This window comes from Chanodichthys erythropterus, chromosome 7 (genome assembly GCF_024489055.1).
Source record: "Chanodichthys erythropterus isolate Z2021 chromosome 7, ASM2448905v1, whole genome shotgun sequence".
Taxonomy (NCBI): Eukaryota; Metazoa; Chordata; class Actinopteri; order Cypriniformes; family Xenocyprididae; genus Chanodichthys; species Chanodichthys erythropterus.
Genome location: NC_090227.1, coordinates 12,815,719 through 12,840,092, shown reverse-complemented (window position 1 = coordinate 12,840,092; position 24,374 = coordinate 12,815,719). Strand labels below are relative to the sequence as shown.

General features: G+C 37.1%; 1 protein-coding gene across 2 annotated transcripts in view; it reads right to left on the bottom strand.

The window, feature by feature from the left end:
* Positions 1-23,648, bottom strand: part of ppfibp2a (PPFIA binding protein 2a) — a 31,016-nt gene extending 7,368 nt beyond the window's left edge. The window contains exons 1-15 of one of the 2 annotated variants that reach the window (XM_067389024.1): positions 23,631-23,648; positions 22,303-22,416; positions 20,536-20,667; positions 16,894-17,049; positions 14,897-14,989; positions 14,027-14,138; positions 8,646-8,678; positions 8,151-8,212; positions 4,109-4,181; positions 3,690-3,787; positions 3,528-3,595; positions 3,374-3,416; positions 3,128-3,172; positions 2,828-2,957; positions 816-948 (exon numbers count right to left, since the gene is read on the bottom strand). In XM_067389024.1, coding sequence (XP_067245125.1) covers positions 816-948; positions 2,828-2,957; positions 3,128-3,172; positions 3,374-3,416; positions 3,528-3,595; positions 3,690-3,787; positions 4,109-4,181; positions 8,151-8,212; positions 8,646-8,678; positions 14,027-14,138; positions 14,897-14,989; positions 16,894-17,049; positions 20,536-20,667; positions 22,303-22,314 — 1,190 coding nt within the window. In that variant the 5' untranslated portion in view covers positions 22,315-22,416; positions 23,631-23,648. The remainder of the gene's footprint in view (positions 1-815; positions 949-2,827; positions 2,958-3,127; positions 3,173-3,373; positions 3,417-3,527; positions 3,596-3,689; positions 3,788-4,108; positions 4,182-8,150; positions 8,213-8,645; positions 8,679-14,026; positions 14,139-14,896; positions 14,990-16,893; positions 17,050-20,535; positions 20,668-22,302; positions 22,417-23,630) is intronic. The other variant, XM_067389025.1, reaches the window with a different exon arrangement.
* Between the last annotated feature and the right edge of the window lie 726 nt (positions 23,649-24,374).

Below are 24,374 nucleotides of genomic sequence, written 5' to 3'. Positions count from 1 at the left end.
AATACCCTTGAAGGTCTGTACCATCTGACAGCAAGCCACATGCTTGCAATTTTCATATTGTTTGAATTCTTAAGAATTGAGTGATCATTAATTGTAATGATGATAGTGCAACAACCGGTAACAACAGATAGTGTGCTGGCCAGGGTTGTTAACATTGATTACAACATTGGAATGAGATTCTCTTGACTGAATATGATTCAGTATTGTATACAGTACTATACTATAATTAAACCTCTACAGACATTTATTTTCTCTCAAGCAGGCAAATACTGAAAGCTCTTGAAAAGCTTGTGTTAAAAAAGTAGTAGTAGAAGATAAATAGATATGAAATTCCAAAACAAAACTCCTAAATTTATATTGATAAAATGAAATTGGAATCCGCTTACAGACATCCACACATGTAAACAACAGACTGACGTTTTCACTTCCAGGCAGCGTTGCCAATTGCTTTCAGCTGAAAGTAGCTAAAACTGGTCGCTAAGTGTCACTAGATGACGTCATACTGGCGAGTCCACTGATCTTTAATAATAAAATAAAATAAAATAAACTAAAATATAGCACTGCTTCCAGGTCAAGAAGCTGTCAATCAAAAATTCAGTAGCTAATGAGAATGCACTGCTGGATTCTGTATTCTCCCGTTGGATTATCAAGTAAAGACTTGTATTATCTTCCTTGTTGTGTGTTTGATACACCAGCAGTACCATAACAGGAAGCTTTTAACTTTATATTTTTATTAGTTTCTTGAAAAGTTCTGTTCAATATTTCTTGGCACATATCTAATTCGATTCAGTTACCCCTGGTCATAATCTACTTACTTTCCCCAAAGTTTGCGTATACTGGTATTTTTTATGTTTTCCTGTAACACAGGAGACTGCTGGCCAGAGTCGGCTCCAGAACACACTGAAGAAAGATCAGGAGTGGTTGTGTCCTTCATTTTCTCTGTAATTCCTGTGGATGGATAAATAAATAAATTTTATAGCTGAGTGGCAATTATCGTAAAGCAGCAACAGAATGCTATTTTGGTATTAAGGAATTATCAACATTATACAATATTATTCTGCCAATCTTATTCTTATTATGTTTTTTTTTTGTTTGTTTTGTTTTTTTTGTATTAGGTTCTTGGTTTCTGAGTTTTTGAGTTGTTTTGTATTGTTTTGTATGTTCTTATAAATCATCAGCACTTGGATCCAGCTCTCCCTCATCTCTAAATTTTCCATTGTTACACATGGCATGTTGTTGTTTACAACATATTATTTTGACTTGTCCCTCAGTTTGAAAATAAATAAATAAATAAAATAAAATAGACTTACAATGGAAGTACAATGTTAAAAATATTCAGGGGGAAGAGCAGAAATGTGAAGCCTTTGTTTTTGTTAAAACATTTTGTTAAATCATTCAATTTAAGTTATTCAAACTGTAAAGTTATTTTGTAGGTAGGGTTACTTTTCTAGAGGAATGAGCTTAGTTATTCATAACTGACACAATATATGTTGGATTTTTCCTTCATATCAGTTATTTATGAATATTTACATCGCATACCTTGTTATCTTAGTGCATATCTTGCACAAGTGATGATAATGGCATGTGCTGAAAGACTGGAAATATTTGTGCAAAGAAAAGGTAGAGTAATTCTAATCTCGTGTTAGCAGATATTGTTTTAGTGTTATGTTTGTACTTTTAGAACAATGTAATAATGGAATATTTTAAATGTTTAATTGAAGTTCTGCATTCCTGCCTGCTAGGCTTCCAGTGAAATAACATTATTGTCAACATTTTTACCACTGGTGTGATCCATAGCTAGACAGGAATATTCCTGTAAATACATTCAAAGTGTGCTTTTAAAATTTCAAAACAGAGAGCGAAAGGGAGAAACAGTGTAAGAAGAGATGGAGCTCTCTTGATTGTGGAATTGGCTTTATTACAGTGTTTTAGTAGCTATGATTTTGTGTAAATTTACATGCAATTGCACTAACAACAAAGAACTCTCTGTCTGCATTTTTTTTTTTTTCCTCAGTCTTCAGTACAATTAGCTCATTGTTAGAGATTTGTAAATGAAATGAAATCAGCTGGGCTAATGAAGCAGGAGAGACTAACAGTGCAGGTTTGCATAAGCCAGTTTCCAGTCTCCCTGCCTGTCAAAGCATGTTTCGGGCATCTGGCAGTGATTTGCCTGCCTTCAGTCACAGGGTGGGGCCTGAACAGGTGGGGCCCATATGATAGTTGCTCTGGCCTCTGGTAGAGACCCTTTTATTACAGCCCATCAAAGGCACAGGGTTTTAGTTATGGTAGAAGTGGTTTTGCTCCAGAATAGGGGTGGAGAAGCAGCTAGAAATATACAGTACATTTGAGTCACAGAAAAAAAAAATACTTTACCAGAAACGAGAGGGTAGCTATACCTAAAATGGGTGCCAAGACATGATCATACACACACATACGCAAAGAAGCAGGGCTGGGAATTGAGAACTTGGTTCCAATTAAATATAGAAACATGCCACTGGAAATAACAACAGGGTCATGATTTCAGATGTAAATATTAAGGTGTGTATATGTATATAGATATATGCTCTATATGTTGCATAAAAAGTTAATAAACTGGTTGGTCACTTTACATGCTAGTTAGATTAGATTAGACTGTTATAAGTGAATTCTTGGCCAGAACAAGCTCCAATATGGACCATATTTTATGCTGATAATCAATATGCAAGTTTAATTGTTCTATTTCATCTTCAACAGGAAAGTACCAAGTTATTACATGATAATCCCCCCAGGCATAAAAGCATAAGCAGCTACTGAAACCCTGACAAGGCATATTGAAAGGGTCTCATACTAAGTTTGATGTCTTCATTTTTGTTCTCTGTAGTCCTCTGGTCTGATGTGTCACTCGTCTTACTGTCTCTATTCTCTTGGTGACTCAACACTGCTGGGAGTGTCTGATGTCTGTTATCAGCTGGTTGAATCTATAAAAATGGGTAAGAAGTGAAGTGAAGGTTAATACTGGCTGCTGCAGATGTGTTTAATACATCTCAAGAAGTCACCTATCATGAAATCAGCATTATACTTCAATTAGTTTATATTATGATAACTATGATTCAGTAAATATAATGATGACAGATTGATAACTCTATACCTCCTCTGATAGATCAGGCTCTACCAGCTTCCCATCCACCACAACCTAAAGAAAATAGAGTGAATCATTGGAAAGAACCTTGGCATGTCAACATCATTTTAGGATGTGTATAAGCTCTGTGTAAACCACACACACACACAAACACACACACGCACGCACGCATGCACGCACATGCACCAAAAATAAATAATTCTGTGTCAACAGCTAAACAACTGTAAATAATTTAAATTGATTCTTTGGTCAAACCTTTTGTGCTGAGTTGCTTTTAAAGTCCTCCATACTGGTGGACCTGTGTGAAAGCAACATTATTTATATTTGACAAGAAAAGCAACATTATTTATATGTAAAATGTAATTGTCCTGTTTGAAATTAGGATATTTGAGTGCATAGATTATTTTACCTGGAGTTTGCATCTTTCTGAGAAGAAACTGAAGACAGCAATAGAGGAGATGAGCTACTGAAGGTCAACTTTACCAGAGGCAAAGAAAAAAAAAAACTGTTCAGGAAGTGGTGTATCACAGAGTCAGCAGCTACCTGTATTCATGAACCTACAGTTACACACCTCAGTGTGAGCTTTATGTGTTAAAGTCTTCATCTTTACGGTCCCGTTCTGCTTTCCATCTTCGCTGCTGTTCTTCACTGCTGATTTGTCTCCGGTGCCTTTAGAAGATATCAGTTATATAATAAGTTTTTTTCAACTCCTGTGTTTTGTACATTTTTAATCTCATAGGCATGTCCAACTTACAAACAAATCATACTTCATTTCATGATCTGTTCAAGCCTGATTAGCAAAATGTTTATCAATTGACTTTGACAGAGTAATTTGCTAATCAGTAAAACTCTGTTATGCAGATTTTCTATCACTTTAGTGATGTAATGCCCTTTTTGTCTTATAAATATTTTCTGCCAAATCTATCTCAAAATGGTTTTGGTTGGACCTCAAACTGATAAAACAAGGCAAAACGTGTTTAAAGAATTTACCTTGAACTAAAATCATGACATCATTCTCTTTAAACTGGCTGAGGAGGAGAGTGAGCTCCTCTATTCGACGATCCTGAAACAAATTTGAATAACATATTAATAACAAACATAATATATTAAGTTAATAATTTAAAAATAAATTACATTACTTCTAAGCATTAACGGTATAAAGCCTGTGGCATGAGCAGAAACTGAATTATAAATTTTGAGTTCAAATGGCACACAAGGCAGTTTCTGCCACAGGTATCCTGTAGGTTCAAGTATTTGGCACGTCTGAGGAAACTTGTTCTGGCTTCAGTTCCACAGACATTCTACACACTTCAGTCCATAAACACAGGGCAGTGTGAGGAACAAAGGACCCAGTGTGCTCAAAACGACTCTTGCTCACCCTGTGAAAATGGTGAGATGGTGAGGAAAGAGTGTTAAAGGGTTAGTTCACCCAAAAATGAAAATTCTGTCTTTAATTACTCACCCTCATGCCATTCAACACCCTTAAGACCTTAATTCATCTTCAGAACACAAATTAAGATATTTTTGATAAAATCTGATGGCTCGTGATGCCTGCATTGAGAGCAAGTTAACTTAGACTTTCAAATGCCCTGAAAGGTACTAAAAACATATTTAAGTTTGAGATCATTTGATACACGCTCTGAACCACTGATTCAAAACAAATTTCGAAACACTGCTTCATGAAGCTTCGAAGCATTATGAATCTTTTGTTTCGAATCAGAGGTTCAGAGGTCTGAAAACTCTGAGGTCTGAAAACGTGCCGGCGTGTTTTGCAGGTTTTTTTTTTTTTCACATTGCAGCAAAATAGACTTAAAATACTCCGCCATTTTTTTTTGTCATAGAGACATAAGTAATATATCAATTGAAACTATAGAATATCTTCTTTTATTTTTATACACTCAAGAGTAAAAACACAATGTTGTGATTTTTGTAAAATAAAGAAAACTAACATGATGCGTGATTTCTCCTCTCCCTCTGAACGAAGTCCAATCTGATAGTTCTCAGAAAATGAACTGTAACTTAGTGAATACTAATCACAGAAAAATTACACTTGTGTCTAAAAAAACGTTAAGATGTCAGGTTTTAAATCATGTAAGTCAAATCGAAAACAAACCTTCTGTGTTTATGTAATCTGTATGAAAAGAGAGCCATGTCAGAAGTCCCTGATTCAGCTCATTATCCGCTAATGCGGCCACGCCCACGAAGCCAGCGCTATTCAGATGCAAATTCAGAGGCAATACATGCATTCATCGTCTCAATCGTGTATTTATTGTCTTGAAAAGTGTTTATCTGGATGTAATTAAATCATGGTTAGCGAGCTCTATAAGACATGCAGTTAGTTCCTGTTTTCTTTTCTTCTATAGATGAATTTTAGATGAGTTTTTGTTTCTTTAGCGCCCTCCGGCTGCAGTATGAATTGGAAACTCCATTCATGGAATAGCCTCTTCTTCTTTTAGATGAATTTGTGGACTAAAAATGCACAGAGAGCGCCCTCTGACTTCAAGTATGAATTGGAAACACCAGCGCTCATAGTAATGACAATGAATATTAAATAAATATAACTCCTCTGTGTAGAAAATTGACATAAGCATATGAGAATCCAATATTTCTCCAAATGTGCATGCTTTTAAACTAAAAGCCTATATTCAGACTCTTTGCATCACAGAAATACATTATATTTTAAAGTATAATATAAAACCATTACTTTATATTGTAATAATATTTTTCTGTATGTTTCATATATCATGATGAGCTTGAGACATCACAGAAGGTTTTTTTCACAGCCTACCTGACTGAAATGCCTCATTAATATGCAAGTCATTTCAGCTCATTACTATCCAATTCTTTTGTCTTCTCAGTTGAGAATGGCCCATTATTCAGTGGTGATTCACGCCTCCACGCATACTGTGTTTCTTGGCAAAAAGTGTCTTACAAAAACTAAATCAATATATTGTTTTATATGAAGGAGTAGGCAGCATAATTTTTACATAATTTTGAAGCAAAAACTCTAGTTTACAACCTCCAATACCCTAAAGTATTGAAAACACAGATTTACTATACTTTTTGTGGCCTTATTTCAGTGACTTAAGTTTTTTTGTTTTTTCAATAACCACGCATAAATGTTATTCCTTCAAAAACACAAACATGTACATACATGTTCCTCACATATTATTGTAGCCTAGTTTGTGCTGAATACAGTGTAATGACACTTTTTCCAGTAATATGTTTATGAACAACTGAAAAAAGCACAAATGTCAGGGCATGTCAAAACTTCTCCAGGCCCCAAATCAGCCTCAGACTCCAGAGGGTTAAACGGTCTCAAACTGCCAAAGTCACGTGATTTCAGTAAATGAGGTTTTGTTACATCATAAGAGTTTCGAAATTTCAATGGTTCACATGACCTTGGCAGTGCCCTGAACCACTGATTCGAAGCTTCTAAGCTTCTAAGCTTCATGAAGTAATGTTTTGAAATCGCCGTTCACTAGATATTGCTGAATAAAGTCGTTATTTTGTTGTTTTTTGGCACACAAAAAGTATTCTCGTCACTTCATAACATTAAGGTTGAACCACTCAACCAGTCACATGAACTGTTTTAAATATATCTTTAGTACCTTTCTGTGCCTTTTAGCTTGCTCTTAATGCAGGCCTCACTGAGCCATCGGATTATATCAAAAATATCTTAATTTGTGTTCTGAATTAGCCTGACGTGGTCATACTCAATTCTGAGTCCGAATATGAGTCTGATACTGCTCCATTGGGCTTTGATTATGGGGGCGTATTTCAACCGATCCAGGAAAGACCTCAATTGGATAGACCTACAACCAATCAGAGCTACAGAGTAAGTGACGTATGTTGAGCGACACATAGTTGTCAACAGAACTCTTCTTAGCGACCATCGGGGCCAGCTGATAAATCAAACTTTTGCCGAATCCCATAGGAAGGACGGAAAAGACATCTTTCCCATCGACAAATGCCTTGATCACGGTCCTCTGTTCCTCTTTTAAAATTAATGCGCTGTCGATATCTTCTACAACGGATGCGATGGCGGAATCTATACATCTCAGTTCTTCAACAACAGCCATCATTGTTGTAAACTAATTGACCTTTCGCAAAGACTCGCCCCCCTTAGTTACTGTTGCTTTGTCCGACAAGCCGTGGCGCAGTTACGCCACACAGAGTGGAAAAAACATCGCGGAGCAAAGAGGAAACTGACAACACATCGACAGATGAGACAGAGCAGGTTACTTATGATATTAAACAAAGTCCCAGCTTTCAAACTGTGTAGTTATTAAAAAAATTCAAACAATAAAAACCGTTTTGTGGCTCTTTAATGTGTTGTGACCATGATCATGACAGATTGCTGTAGCGCCTCAGCTCAAGCGGCTCGTTAACCGATCATCTCTTCCTACTAGTCCATTAGAATGTTGTTTCAAATGCAGAAAGACGTCAATATGCACAATTTTTCAAGTTTAACTCCACCGATGTTAATCTTCTAACTCCTGACTGCTTTGTCGGACAAAATAGCGGATGCGGCGTTCTGATTGGTTAGATCGCTTGTCAATCAAACTCCCCAAGCGCTCTTTGATGACATGGCTGATTACGTTTCTGGTGGTAATCTGTCAATCATCGCCCTGACAATGTGATTGGTCCGAACAGTTTCTGTTCAGGCATAATTACTCCTCTACGGATCGAGTCCAGACCGAACTCCCCGACCTCAAAATGTTGTGGGCGGGGCTAAGTTCGGCTGGCATCCAGGCTAGTTCTGAAGATGAACGAAGTGTGGAACAACATGAGGGTGAGTAATTAATGACAGAATTTAAATTTTTGGGTGAACTAACCCTTTAATACAGTGAGCTATATTTTGGAATTTCTGTTAGTGGCCATAACGATTATGGACTTTAGTGTTTAAATATTTAATATTTAAAATAGTGTTTAAATAAAGAAATAGTTTTAAAAATTATTTGTGATTTTTTTTCTTTTTCTTTGAATATTCAAAATTTAAAATAAAAAAATTAAAAAGAACTCTATAAACCTTTTCATTATTGGCAGCAATAAGTGATTCCATTCCTGTCTTTAACCTTTGTAGCTCTTGATCTGTTGACAGAGACCAAAAAATGAAAGAGACAAACATTTTAAAACAATACCATGCCAGTGAAATATGGTACAGCCCTGTATAATACTAAATGTGCAAGATAAGCAAGTCGATCTGAAATATTGACGATCTACTACCAAATTAACTACTAAAATAATTAAAGTTTACAGACATGGAAAATGGGAATTACACTGGTCTTAAACTTTTCCAGGGAAAACTGTAAAAAAGTGGAGCAAATAAATGGTTATAGCTTCATTTTAGAGTCACTAGCTTACAAGACACTCACACAGCCATGAGTTTATAGGGTCACATAAAACAGTAAGACGAGTGAGAACGCACACAATCAAATGCAGGAATTAGTTGTATGTGCACAGATGAATTCTGCATTATCTTTCTAGCACTTTGTGTGAGGTTGTGTAATATAAACAAGCTTACGTTTGGTATTGAGTCTCCTTCTGTATATCTCCTCTAATGGTGAGTGAATGGTAGTAAGAAAAAAAAAAAAAACATTATTAGCTACCACAACACACAGCAAACACAGACAGCCAATGGCTAGTGTAATTCAGATCAGATTTAAAAGTTAAGGGCATAATATCTGTAATGGCACCAAAGGCAATTGAAAGTATAATGACTAGCTGTGCCCATAATCATGTACTGTCAGGGTATGTACTGCATTTGATAAAGAACTTACTTCTCGGCCATAAATAAGTTTGGGTCCCACTTTAAATTAGGTGTCTTGAACTACTATATACTAACATTTAAATAAATTATTTGATAGAATGCACTTACGTTGCACTTGTGTACATACATGTTTTTACATTGTACATATATTTAATATTTAATGAGGCTCCGATATCAAGATGGCGCCGCGCATGGCAGCCACAGTGCTTAGCTCTTCAGTGTTTGTTCTGTTTTTGTTAGTTTTTCCTGTTTTCTGTTTTTCAAACACCATCAGCTTTACCAGGGATGAACTGCTGAACATTCGGCAGTATACACCACAAAATCTTTTACCGGATTTCGATTATTCAGACGTTTTGTTGAATGTTCTAGTCGGCGGAGCGGCAGCGCTGTTTAGACGCTTCAGGACGCGCAGACGGGGAAAGCGCGCCGGCGCCCTCGTGAAGCTCAGACAGCGCGGATTAAGAACGCCGCTGCCTAGCATCCATCTGGCGAATCTCCGCTCTCTGCCCAACAAAACGGACGAACTCCTTCTGCTCTCCCGGACCAATAAGGATTTCTCGAACTCGGCTGCTCTGTGCTTCACGGAAACCTGGCTGAACGACGCCATTCTGGACAGCGTGTTAAGTCTGCCGGGCTTTCAGCTGTTTAGATCAGATCGCGACGCAGAATCAACGGGGAAATCGCGCGGCGGCGGGACGTGCTTTTACATCAACGAAAGGTGGTGTTCAGATGTAACGGTGTTAAAGAAGATGTGCTGTCCAGATCTTGAAACACTCTTCATTAACTGCAAACCGTTCTATTCGCCGCGGGAGTTTTGTTCGTTCATTCTGGTGAGCGTCTACATTCCTCCGCAAGCACACGTGAGTTCGGCTTTACAGATACTCGCTGATATGATCACAGAGAGCGAGCAACAACACCCGGACTCTGTTCTAATCATTCTCGGGGACTTTAATAAAGCGATTCTCTCACGTGAACTGCCCAAATACAGACAGCATGTTACCTGTCCCACCCGGGTGTGTCTCATACGTTCTGAAAAGTGAAGCCACGGGCTCTTTGATCGCCCCCTGGAGGCTGGATGCAGTACAGGTCATAAACCCCGCCCTCTCAATGTAGTCGAATGAGACTTCAGTGAAAACTTAAAAATAAATTCTGCTTCAAATAAAACTTTATGAAAAATGGTTTTGGTCATTTAAGGTAGTTGTTATCACACTGATATATATTCAATTGTTCGTTTTTGTGATGATTTAGATTTTAGCTAGCAATTTGATGCTATAAAAACGGGGCGTGTCGTCATGATTCGAACTTGATTGACAGCTCAGCTTGTCTGAGGACTGTCGGAGCTTCGAGGGGAGATTGAAGATGTATTAACTAACTGTTAATTTTCGATTTCTTTGTTATTTAACACCAACAAAATGAGTTGTTCAGCAGTAAACTGTACTAACCGACCTACAGGATCTGACGGATCACTGAACCTTTTTCTGTAACATTAAATATGGGTGTTATAAGCTAATTAATAAATGTTATTAGTTAAGATAACACACCTAATGTTAACAATGTCGGGAAAAAGCAGGTGATCGTTATCTGGCAGTTACTTATTATTTTTATGGGTATAAAATAATAATTAGCAGGACAAAACTAATGATAGCTTACTCTAATTACAGCAATCGATCTCCTGTAACATTAGTTGAACTTGATTTAAAATGGCAGGACCGTTTCTGACGATTTAGAGTTGTTTCTAGTGGCATATTATATTGATTTTATCTACTGAATTTGCTGTTTTAAAAGTATTATTGCTCTAGAAATAGAATAGCCTATTATTTTATAGGTAGAATTTTAAATTGTATATAATTTTTATAGTCTATTTAAAATACATGAATGATGACGCAGTCGTCTGGGCGGAAGTTTGATATCGCGACTCCGCCTCCGGCTCCACTGACGGTTCCTTCTGCGCATGCCCAGGCTCCAAACTTACGTATTGCGTAACATGTCAGCGCCCATTCGGTCGGCCATTTTGGCTTCAGTTCATTACAATGGAAGGAAGCGACGTCGCGTCGTCCATCTCTTTTTACAGTCTATGGTCCCACCAGAGACAGCAATATACTCGACCATTGTTACACAGCAATAAAGGATGCATATCACTCTGTCCCACGGGCAGCTTTGGGGCTCTCTGATCACTGTTTAGTTCATCTCATACCAACCTACAGGCAGAAACTGAAATCAGCTAAACCTGTAGCAAAGACTGTAAAGAGATGGACCACCGAAACAGAGCGAGCTTTACAAGCCTGTTTTGAATGGACTGATTGGAGTGTTTTTGAAGCTGCTGCCACCGATCTGGACGAGCTCACAGAGACTGTTACATCATACATCATTTCTGTGAGGATCTGTGCATTCCTACAAAGACTCATTTAACTTACAACAACGACAAACCCTGGTTCACTGCAAAACTCAGCCAGCTCCGTCAGGCCAAAGAAGATGCTCGCAGAAAAGGGGACAGAGTCTTGTACAAACAGGCCAAATACACACTGGAAAAGGAGATCAAAGTGGCAAAGAGGAATTATTCTGATAAACTTCGGAATCAGTTCTCTTCTAATGACACAGCTTCAGTGTGGAAAGGTCTGAAAGACATTACCAACTACAAGACACCATCCCCCAGCTCTGTGGAGAATCAACAACTGGCAGACGATCTGAATGGGTTTTATTGCAGGTTTGAAAAATCACCATTCACACCTCCAACAACCCCCGTCCCCCCCACACCTGCAATTCAGTTCAGTGAAGATGACGTGCGCCAGGTCTTCAGAAAGAACAAGAGAAGAAAGGCACCAGGCCCAGACAGCGTTTCACCAGCCTGTCTGAAAACCTGCGCTGACCAGCTGGCCCCCATCTTCACACAGATCTTCAACAGATCACTGGAGCTGTGCGAAGTCCCCTCATGCTTCAAACGCTCCACCATCATCCCCATCCCAAAGAAACCCAAAATCACTGGACTAAATGACTACAGACCTGTGGCTCTAACGTCTGTGGCCATGAAGTCATTTGAAAGACTGGTTCTGGCTTTTCTGAAGGACATCACTGGACCCTTACTGGACCCCCTGCAGTTTGCTTACCGAGCAAACAGGTCTGTGGATGATGCAGTCAATATGGGACTGCATTATGTTCTCCAGCATCTGGACAGACCAGGGACTTATGTGAGGATCCTGTTTGTGGACTTCAGCTCTGCTTTTAACACCATTGTCCCATCACTCCTCCAGCCTAAACTAACTCAGCTCTCCGTGCCCACCTCTGTCTGTCAGTGGATCACCAGCTTCCTGACAGACAGGCAGCAGCTAGTGAGGCTAGGAAAATTCTCATCCAGCACCCTCACCATCAGCACCGGCGCCCCTCAGGGCTGTGTTCTCTCCCCACTGCTCTTCTCCCTCTACACAAACGACTGCACCTCTAAAGACCCCTCTGTCAAGCTCCTGAAGTTTGCGGATGACACCACACTGATCGGCCTCATCCAGGACGGTGACGAGTCTGCTTACAGACTGGAGGTTGAACAGCTGGCTGTCTGGTGCAGTCTTAACAACCTGGAGCTCAACACGCTCAAGACAGTGGAGATGACCGTGGACTTCAGGAGAAACCCCCCTGCTCTTTCCCCACTCACCATCATGAACAGCACTGTGGCAGCAGTGGAGTCATTCAGGTTCCTGGGCACCACCATCTCCCAGGACCTGAAGTGGGACAACCACATCGAGTCCATTGTGAAAAAGGCCCAGCAGAGGTTGTACTTCCTTCGCCAGCTGAGGAAGTTCAACCTACCACAGGAGCTGCTGAAACAGTTCTACTCTGCCATCATTGAATCCATCCTCTGCACTTCAATTACCATCTGGTTCAGCTCAGCTACCAAATCTGACCTCAGAAGACTACAGAGGGTAGTCCGGTCTGCTGAGCGAATCATTGGCACAGCCCTCCCCACTCTCCAAGAACTGTACTTATCCAGAGTGAGAAAAAGGGCAAAGAAGATCACTCTGGACTCCTCACATCCAGCACACTCCCTCTTTGAACTGTTGCCATCCGGTCGACGCTACAGAGCCCTGAGCACCAGAACGACCAGACACAGGAACAGTTTCTTCCCTCAAGCAATCCATCTCATGAACACTTAACAAACACGGAACACATAACACTATTACACATTATTTACTTAAAACACTTATTTATATCTCAATTTGCACACATAATTGTACATACAATTGTCTATAATATATATTGTATTTTGCTTTTTTTTGCACTTTGTCTATCTTGTAAATTTGTATATTATTATTTTATTCTTTTTATTATGTGTCTTGTCTTGTCGCTGTCACTCTGTTGCACTGTGGAGCTTCTGTCACTAAAACAAATTCCTAGTATGTGTAAACAACATACCTGGCAATAAAGCTCTTTCTGATTCTGATTCTGATTCTTCTTTAAGAAATAACTTAAAGTACAGATGTAATTAATTTCTTTAATTAAGTATGTAATTGCACTGTTGACTATATGCTTACCTCTTAATCCACCCTTAAACCTACCACTAACCTTACATCCCACCTCAATAGCAGCAAAAGTGTTTTACAATGCAACATGAACACAATTTGATACAAGAACATAGTAGGAAAAGAGACACCAAATATTAAGTGTGACAAAAGTTTGTTCTATAAAGTATGAATTTGCACATACTACTTTCGTCATACGTTGTCATGTGACCTACAACATCAGCCTCACACTTGGCAGAAGCAGTAGTTCATCTGGGTTATTTGCTTCCTCAATGAATATTGTTTTTGGCATACCTCTTACACTACTATTCAAACATAGTGCTGTACTAACTACATTTGGATGCTGAGACTGCATGAAAAACTGTTTTCCCTGAACACTCTTACTGCCTGCCATTGGTCAGACAACATCTTTAAAAAAAAAAAAAAAAAAAAAAAAAACATTAGCCAACACACTTATGAGACAAATAACTCAATTGGCCAAATATCAGCTAATCTATCGGTCTATCACTAATTAACATGCACAGATGTTTTGGACATCTATGAAAAATGCAAACAGCTAAATTTCCCTTAACATTAGTTTTGACTGCAACAGGACAGGCATTTGAGATCAGGGTGAGAAAGAAATACCTTTTTCTGCACTGTCCACAGACACTGGAGCACTGGAGAGCAGCTGAGCCTGTAGATTCTCTATTTCAGAGTTCTTACAGCTTAACAGATGCTGTAAACTCATGATCTCTGCCTGAGAGAGAAGAATGATTTCTGTCATTATATTACCAAAATGTACAATTAAAATAATTAAAACTGCAATGTTGCATGTGTCATTTACAACTATCAGCACATTAACATAATGAGTGCCCACATTTACGGTTACACTGTATTTTAAGGTAATGCTGTTCCAATGTAATTACACAATTACTGAGTAATATTAATTAAATACACATACTTACTATGTTAAAGTTAGGGTTTGGTTTAGGGATAGTTGCTGGAAATTATGTATAATGTACTGTTATTACTTTAGTAAGTAGGTCTACGTGTAATGTGTACCTACCACATTAAAATAAAGTGTTACCACATTTATATATCTGTTACATTGGGGTGGATGTAGAAATCGCATAGTGATGAGGGGGATTAACAAGAACAGAATGAAAATGAAACCAAAACAGAACAAGACAGTTACAATATCTACATCCATTCAGTACTTAGCAACCATCAATATGTGATCAAATTAAGTCATTATTAATTTATAATTTGCCTCAACTCTTTTGTCTCATTCTGTGGCAGAACTGATTTGCATATATAGATACATGAAGACATGCCACACAACATTTGATGTCAACGATGCTGGATGTTATTGGTTCTTTGAACATAAGTTTAAATATATGGAAGTTCTGTACAAATTACTGTACAAAGAGCTACACTGGAAAATTGTCAGTGAACAACTTAACAACTCAAATTTGTTAAGTACAAAACTTATCCGTCATATTTGTGTGGCAGTACCTGTGTCACCTTAAGCTTCTGCTCATACTGCATCTTCTCTTGTTCCAGCTCGTCAACTCGATGCTTGAGCATCTTGAGCTCCTGGAGCAGGTTCTTTATTGTATTGCACAAAATAATATTAAAAAAAACAACAACAACAAACAAACATATTTTAGCAAATATTATAATGTATATATTTTTCAAATCCCCCTACTGAGTGGTCTAATTATTTTGACAAAAATCTACCATGGTAAAAATACTTTCTGCATAAATACCATTGATACTAGAGTTACTGTTGTACACATTATTGTAATACATTGTGGATAACATGTTAAATTTAGGCAGGACAGCCCAATCCAGTTCTTGGAGAGTTACCTTCCTGTCAAGTTGAGATCCAACCCTGCTCTAATACATCTGTCTTTATTAGCTGGTTCAGGTGTTTTGATTACAAGAGGGTTGGAGCTGAACCTTTCAGGAAGGTACATCTCCAGAAACAGGACTGGGCACTCTTCTTTAAGCGTTAAACAATAGAAAATATTTTTATAGCAATTTAAACATAACCACAGCCCCAAAACTACAACTGACAGGTAATAGACTTCAACAGTGGGGCTCCGGAAGTAAAAGGTCACATTCTAACAATCATCCCAGTCCTGCCTGAACTTCTTGAGCAATGTTATATGCTGCTGTAGAAGCCATGAAACTGATTGAATTAAATGTAGTAGTTTAATAGCAAATTCAAACCTACATTACCCAAAGTTTTGAAAAGAGTTTGCTCAATAAGATAAATCACTGTTACCATGACAATGGTAACTGCAGCCAGCAGGATAGTTTTTTTTTTTTTTTCTTTTTTTTTTTTTTCTCAGCCTAGCAAGATAATATTAGCTAACTAACTAACTAACGTTATAGGTGGCATCAGGGTTTTTTGTTAGGGTTAGAACATGAAACACAGAGAAGTGGCGTTTTCTGAAAAGAAAATACATTAAAAAAAAATAAATAAATAAAAAACATCACCATTTAAAAAAAAAAAAAAGAAAAAGAAAAAGAAGCATTTTAATAGGCAAATACTTAATCTATGAATGGATCATTATTAGAGTGTTTATGTTTCTAGCATGTTTTATATTTGGCAACAGTTCTTTTAACCCTAACAGATTCGAATGTGTAGCTTTTAATTTCTTAAACAACCATGTCGGAAGATGTATCATGGCCATATTCCAGGATGACAATGCCAATATTCATCAGGGTTAAAATTATGAAAGAACGGTTCAGAGAGCATAAAGAATCATTTTTACACATGAATTGGCTCCTCTGAGTCCTGACCTTAACCTCAGTGTAAGTCTTTGGGATGTGCTGGAGGAGACTTTACAGAGAGCTGACCTCTTGCGTTGTCAATACAATATCTTGGCCAAAAACTGATGCACCTCTTGATAGAAATAAGTTCAGAACATTTATTTCCATCAAGAGGTGCATATATTTTTGGTCAAGATCTTGTATTGACAATGCAAGAGGTGAGCACTCTGTAAAGTCTCCTCCAGCACATCCCAAAGACATTCTGTCAAAATGTAAGCCTGATGAATCTTGTCATTGTCATCCTGGAATATGGCCATGATACGTCTTCCTACATGGTTGTTTAAGAAATGAAAGCTACACAATCTATGTTTTAGGATTAAAATCTGGGCAGTGTATTTTGCAATTCTTTTATGTAAGATGTTTGTAAAAAGTGCAGCATTTGAAAAACATTGCATTCTAAATATTACAGTATGTACTAGTAAAAGTGGGTGGTCACTGATGAGCTCTATTAGAGCTCATACTAAAACAAACACTGTTAATCAAAAATAATACATAATTATAAAAAGATGTCATCACTTTAAAACATGTCTAACACTAATTCATAAGCACAGACAATGTATTGGCAGCGATCACAATTTGTGAGATCCAAGGGGTGCCTACACTTTCTTTTCCACAGTGACCACAGTTCCACAGTGTTTGAGTTTGTCTAAATGTCTAGATCTCAGACCTACCACTGGCTTTGGCTCAATCAGAAAGGCTTGTACTGGCTCACTGCCACAACCTTCATCTGGGACCATCTCCACTGGCTTCTCTGGGATCTTAATAGAGATCTCCTGCCGAATCCTACACATCTGCTCCTGAAGCTCACTAATCAGATTCACTACGCTCTGTCAGAGAGGAATTGGGATAGTAAAAAGAGGAAGAAGAAATAAAAGAAGGTAAGTGTAAGTAGGAAGAATAGATTATGGGAAGCAGACATTCAGTGGTTTCCTTCCTATCTGTGTTCTTCAGGTTACTTATATAACTAGATTACAATATCTATTGTCATTTTTGCAAAACATAAGTCCCAATATATCCTTTCCTGGAGTCCTTGTCTTAACCCTGCCATTAGCAATCATGCATAGCAACATGACATTATTATCTATCATTAACTGTTATTTCACATAGACACTGTTTAGTAGCTTTACAAACATTAGGTCTATAGTTTAAATGAGGGTGTGTGCTATATATAGAACTTTCACATAAAGATGCTAGAAGTTGGTTTTCTAGACAGATGTCTGCAAGGCAAGAAGTGTCAATACAAGATTTAATACAACATCTAATTCTAGATGTGTCTATGTGTACCATGTAATTCTATGGCATCTAATTCTAGTGTGTGTGTGTGTGTGTGTGTGTGTGTGTGTTAGATTAACTCCTCAAACAAACTATTGAAAGGGAAATCTGACAGAAGTAACATTCTAGTTTAAAAATATAATAAAATGTTAAATAAATGTCCCTTAATATTCCATAAAAACAAAAACCGTATTACTAATTTTACATACACATTATGTGTATATATATATATATATATATATATATATATATATATGCTTTGATTATGGAACGTCATCATCGTCCCATGTTCGCATTGGTTTGCTGGCCTATGTGAGTTTTCATAAGCAGGATAAGCTATGAGTGGAACGCTCGCCCAAGAGGAAAAATGAGCTGCTGCCAGCTCTCAATCACCGAAAATCACATTGTATTTGATACAAAACTAACTAGACTTAGCCAAATGTGGAAAAAAACCCTAACTAAAATTATTTTCATAGTATATAATTTTCTCCATAGAGAATTTTTTTTAATGAAAACTTGTCAAAACTTGTTTAAGACAGTCCTACTATAACTAGGCCTATCAGAGGATGAATCAGAGGATTCAACTTACTTTTTAAAGAATACTGATATTTTTATTCATTATAGTCTACTTATATTTATTACAATTACATTTTATTTGTTATTTATAATAGGCTGCTAATACTTATGTTATACTTATTTTTAATTATTAGATTAAATAAAAAATACTTCTGGCATACATTTAAATTGATGCAATGGTGTTTTTTTATTTGTCGTGTCTGATTTAGATATGTGTCCTAAACTGATCCGTTTAAAGGTGAAGTATGTTGCTTGTGTGACCGTAGCGGATTACAAAAATACAGTATATTTTGCAAACACACCTTTCGCACGTTGTGCCTTCGTCGACTCAAGCATCACAAAAGTTCTTACAGGTGCTTGTGAAGGCACGTCTTAACAGGTAAATATGGGCTATGTTCAATAAAAGGTTCAACATATTAGAAATACTTTTTGCTGTGTTGCTATTTGTCATTAACAAGCAAATGAGTAAACTAACACTGAGAATGTGAGCCTTTCACATATTAGCTATAAACCCATTCAACATAACTGCATTGGCCTCATTTCATTTTTTTTTTACATGACGCACCACCCAGCATACCCATTTAAAAAAGTCACTGCTCGCCACTGATTATTATTTATTTATTTTAGTAAGGTGAGTACTCAACCAAAACTACCAAAAAGTTAAGCATAATCACAAGATCATGCTAGTTTCAAAATGGTGTTTCTTTCATTTTGCTTTTCCAGGTCACTTGCGTGGTTAGGGTGGAACATTTCAAGACATTCAAGAACATCATTCAACAGCACATCTACTAGTCAAACAAACCACAATGAGAAAACATGCTGTCTGCTCCCATCAGCCTGGGCTTTCTGAAATCAACTTCTTTAGACACGTAAATATCTCACTGACCCATTTCACACAAGCCAAGGTCCCAAATACAAGAGCCTTTGTTAAAGAGCCAAGTCACTAAATGTCTTTTCCAGGATATACTGTGTGGGTAATTATGATCTGAACACAAACCAGCTTCCAATGTAGCGTTTGAAATAACTTCATCGTCTGGGTACTAATCTTTAAAAACATATCAAGTTAACTCATAATTGAATGCATAAAGCTGTCATTAGTTGAGGAACTTGGCTTTCCTGTGTGAACCATAATAGCTTAATAACCTAAGAAGAGCATTATGTTTAGTATGTCAGGCACCAAAGGCAGTGACAAAAATAACTATAAATTTATAAAGCAAAGACAGCAATAAACGTTATTAAATTCAAGAATTTCAACTGTCAAACATAGTTTCCTGTAGTATTTTTCACACCAAAGGAAGCTGTGTTCTAATAAAAGTTAACAGTCATCTACTGTGTCCAGCACGTGGATAAAAGAACTTTCATGTGAGACACCATGTGACACCAACAGCGTGGTAAACTAGATGGTAAACTGAACTATCTATAGCAGGTAGAAGACCAAGACCTCAGAGAGAGAGAGAGAGAGAGAGAGAGAGAGAGAGAATGGCATGCTGCTGGAATGCTCATAGGCAGATTGGTGCCATTCCTTCTCTGTATGAAGCCAAGCAGTTGTCAGACATCACACTGAGGTCATGCTTAACACTCTTTCCATGCTAAAAACACTCTGGCTATTTGTCAGTTAGACTCAGCTTCTCTAGATCATTACACAGAAATTTGCTCTGCTTGTGTTGAATGAAACCCATTATGTTTAAATGAAAGGTACACAACCGCACAAACACATACAGCTCATGCCAGCACATCGTTATGTCAGAGGAAATGTATATTTTAGATCAACCAGTTCTATACCACAGCAGTCACTATGAACATAGTAATTACATGAAAATAGCACACAGTAAATTAAAAGACACAAATTTGTTGACAAGCTTACAAGCACTCTTTTGACCACTTTTGTGCCAGCAGCTTTTTGTTCAACACTTTTCATTTTTTCCTTGAACAATACCTTTGTGTGAAAACACTTCAGTGTTGTTTACTTTGTTTTTTTCACATATTTTTTCACACCTACTTACAGTATAAGTATTGATAGACAGATAAATCTATTAATAATTGGCCCTTTTGAGATTATTGATCTGTTAAGTCCACCTTAACAGTACTGGTATTTTTCTTGTGTATGAAAATAGGTCACATTATTTCATTATAGCAATTGTGAGTAAATCTCATCCTTACCCCTCATTACCCTCTTGCACTGTAGATTAGTATCAGCACTGAGCATTGAAATACCCATTTTGGTAGCAAAAGCAAAATTTGAGTTCTATATAGCACACATGCATGGTTTTTAGTATGAATAAGTAGGCTTCAGGGAGATAAGATCCCTGGTCTTATTTTAGTGACTGAAAATTGCTATGAGATGGCAATGATAATTTTCACATTGTAACGAGGCTATGCTCAGTCTTCAATCTACATTTTTCTAATCTACTTTGTGTGCAGTCTGAATCTTTTAAGGTTCATCTTAAATTTTATCAGGGCTGTACCTCAGCTTTATGTTGTCTCTCAGCACTGTTGATGTGTTTGTCCTCCATGTTCCCCAGTTTCAGTTTTAGATAGGACACTTTCTCCATCAACCCCAGCTTCTGTGACTCTAGAGAACTCCTGCTCAGAAGCTCCTATGAGAGTCCACACACAAATATACTTGTAAATACACACATTTTGCTAACACACAAATAAGTGAAACCGTGCACTGAAGGAGGCACAAAGTCCGTTCAAAATCTCTGTACTTTGCTGTTCCACAATGGCTAAATATACACAGGTTATGAGGGCTAAATTTATCCACTTCTCTTGCAGGGACTGACACATGAGAGAGAGAGTAAGAGGCAGAGCTTGAGTGCTCGGACCGTGGTGGGAAAAGTACATTACATTTGAGCATAGTAAACAGTGAAAGTGTTAAAATTAAGTGATTGAACAGATTATGTTATGTCAAACACTGAATTATAGACGAATTGAAAAAAAAAAAAAAAAAAAAAAATTACAGATATCTGTATTTTGATAGGACATATTAAATATCAGAAAGTGTGCACTTAACATGAAAGGCTGAACATGTTAAATTGGATAAATGATCCCATATGAAGATAATCAAATCCAAATACAGATCAATCTTAACTGATGATCACCTGAATGCCTGCATTACCACCAGCAGCTACAGCCCTGATTTCAATCAACTGGCTGATTTGTTTTAATCCAAGTCATCTGAATAAGTGGTTGATCTCAAAAAAAAAAAAAAAAAGAGCACCCATGGTGTAAAAAATAAAAGTAGCACTTTGCCTTCTTTGATATTGATGGTTAAACTCAGACACTGAACAGGAATCTATTTCACAATACAGAAGCCCACAAAAACTTTCAAAATGTCAGAAGCTTGTGCTGAGAGGTTTTAAGTGAGCTTTTGAGACTTTGAAAGACAGCATATGGAAAATATTAGGCCCATGTCACTGGAATTGGATTTGCCTTTGAAGGCCAAAACCTCAATGACCACAGGCACATGCCCTAAAAATCTTCCAATCTGAACGCTGGAGATTTAATCAGCTTTAGAGCATTCAAAGCAAAGGCGAGTTAAACAGAAATATGCAATTAGCTTACAAGATGAGATTCACAAGCAGAGGAATGTGAATTTAGTCCTTGAAAATGGTATGGATAAGTACAGGAGTCTCAACATGCCTTGAAAGAGTTTATCTTTATAAATGGCCCTAATGGATCTAGCAGGTCTACTAAAATGTCAAATCTTCAAGACCACTCTTTGCTTTTCTCACTTCTCACTTACTTTTACACTTTGTTTTTTTTTCTGGACACATTAATATTTATTTTCCCTTCCCCTCCTCCTTCCCTGTCTGGCTGATTACAGAAGAAAAAGCAGGTTACCTACTGTCAACTTATTCCCAAGCTAATTCCAATGCCCAAATCAACCCAGGCCTTAGAATACTGACACAACTTAAATATTTGGGTTGCCAAGGTGATGTGATGACTAGACCAAAGAATCCCACCAAAGAATTTCCTCACAGGTGCCTCACTGTTCCTTCTCAGGCACATTAGGTGCAGATTATTCTATTAATGTTAGCCTGTGCTTTAGGAAAGCTAATAAAACTGCTTTGTAATCCAACAATGTCAAAGACTCTTTTCATGTAAACAAAAATCTCTCTGAGAGATTGTGATGGATTCACAACAATTCCTCAGTTTTTAAAATAATTCCTAGTAAAAATACGCAAATGTAAATAATCTTAGTCTTTTTTTTAAATAAATATTACCAATACCTGTTGAAGCATCACCTCAGTGGAGTGGAGTTTGTGCTGATATTCCCCAAGAGAATTCTCCAGGTCTCTGATTTTTTCTCCCTGAACCTCCACCTGATCCGTCAACACACTCACCTGAGAAACAGGTTTAAATCAAGTTTTTTCATTTGAGGTACATCATTTTTGTCTATTGTCCTTCTAAATTTGTTTTCAGGTCTATGAGAAAAACATTAATTTGAGTCTAATCACACTCATTATTTTACTCAGAATCAGACTAAATTCATATATGAAAATATTATATTATACAGATTTCCAAACAAATTGAAGCAATCTAGCATATTCTTGTCAACCCAGTTGATCAGGAATGCACAGTCAAAGCACCTACTCTGCACATGTACTTCCTGTCAAAACCCAACAAGCCAGAACAGGACTAATCCGTAAAGCCCTGTCTGTTCCCATGAAACACAATGATTGTACTTCACACATGTTTTTTTTTTTTTTTGTACTGTACACTTGTATAATGGCTTCAATTATTTTATTTAACATCTTAAAATGTTTTTCAGAAAGCCTTCATAAAACTGACATCTATTAATGTTTAATTTGAACAGATAGGCAGTTCACAGCTAATATAGCTCAATTTTGTAATCTTCTTAGATTGCCTACAACATCCATCTGATCCCATATGTTTTCCAAAGAACTATACTGGACTGTATACTGTTCAGTACTGTAACTTGTCAGTTTTTAAAGTTGACGCAGCCAGTGCTTTTAAGGAACAACTGGTCATTGGATTTGTTAAAGATTGACAAGTTAGTAGTATTAAATCATTTTGGTTTAAGGCATGCAGTTAGTAACATGTGAATTAGATATTCATAAGCAGAATTGTATATTTTGCTGTATCTGGTTATATATGTTATATTTTTTATAACCTGCTTTTACTTTTGGACATAAATTCTGATAGCAAAGTTGACATGCATCACTGGACATCCATTTGTTTAGTGTTTTCTCTACAGCCAGTCAGAACATTTGGTGTGTTGTTATTTTTTTCCTCTCTCTTTTTTTCTTTTATCTCCATGTTGGTATTTTTGCTATTTAATGAATATAATCAACCTAAATCCTTAAATTCAATGTTATGTGATGAAATGATTCATAGTATGTCTAAAAGATTTACCTTTTTATGTTAATATTGATTATGTACAGTATTTTTATCCAAACGTATAAAAATGTTCTAGGAATAAGATCACATTGAATTCATATAATGATATAAACTTATATAATATAAATTTATAGCAATGTCATACTGTCTAGATAGACTTTAGGAAATTATTTGTAACAGATGGCCCCAAGTTTACCTGTAATACAAGAGACTCTTTATCCCCTTCTAGACGAGACAGTCGCTCCTGGTAGCTCTCACCATTGCCTGGGCCTTGCACATTGACCTGCGGTTCACAGGTGGTTAGAGTTATGTTTACAATCATCAGAGATGAAAGCGAAACACTATAAACCATGCAGCGTGAGGCCCACAGCTACCTTTACAGATGCGAACAGTAAATGGCTATTTGTATTTTTTTTGGTTGTTTTTTTTAAATCCTGATTCATCTACTGAATATGTCACAGCAAGTTTGCAAAACTTCACTTCATCCAACCCACCTAAGATTTTAAAAAGGAATTTCTTAAGAGGTTTATTTTTCTGATTAGATTTTTGTGCACAAGCTCCATGCATAATGCTGAGGGACTTGGAATGTGTCAATGGTGTGTGAAACACTGTGAATATACTAAAAAGATTTGAGTCTGAATTTCTCCTCTATGCCACATAATGCGAAGCACAGTGAATGAAAGCATTATCCCCTGCATTATGCCAGAGAAAACTTCAAAGAACATAAATGGCTGTTCTGATGTTTTATTAAATGTGTGCTGTATGCATGTGCGCAGGCATATAAAAAGGCATGTTTGCAATTTAGGGGTATAAAGGCATAATATATATATATATATTATGCAATATACAGGGCAGAAAGTGACTTCAGTTAATGTATTTACACTGCTGCCTTCTAATCTATTCTGTTCCAAGATTCCTGATATTTAACAACACTGGTAAA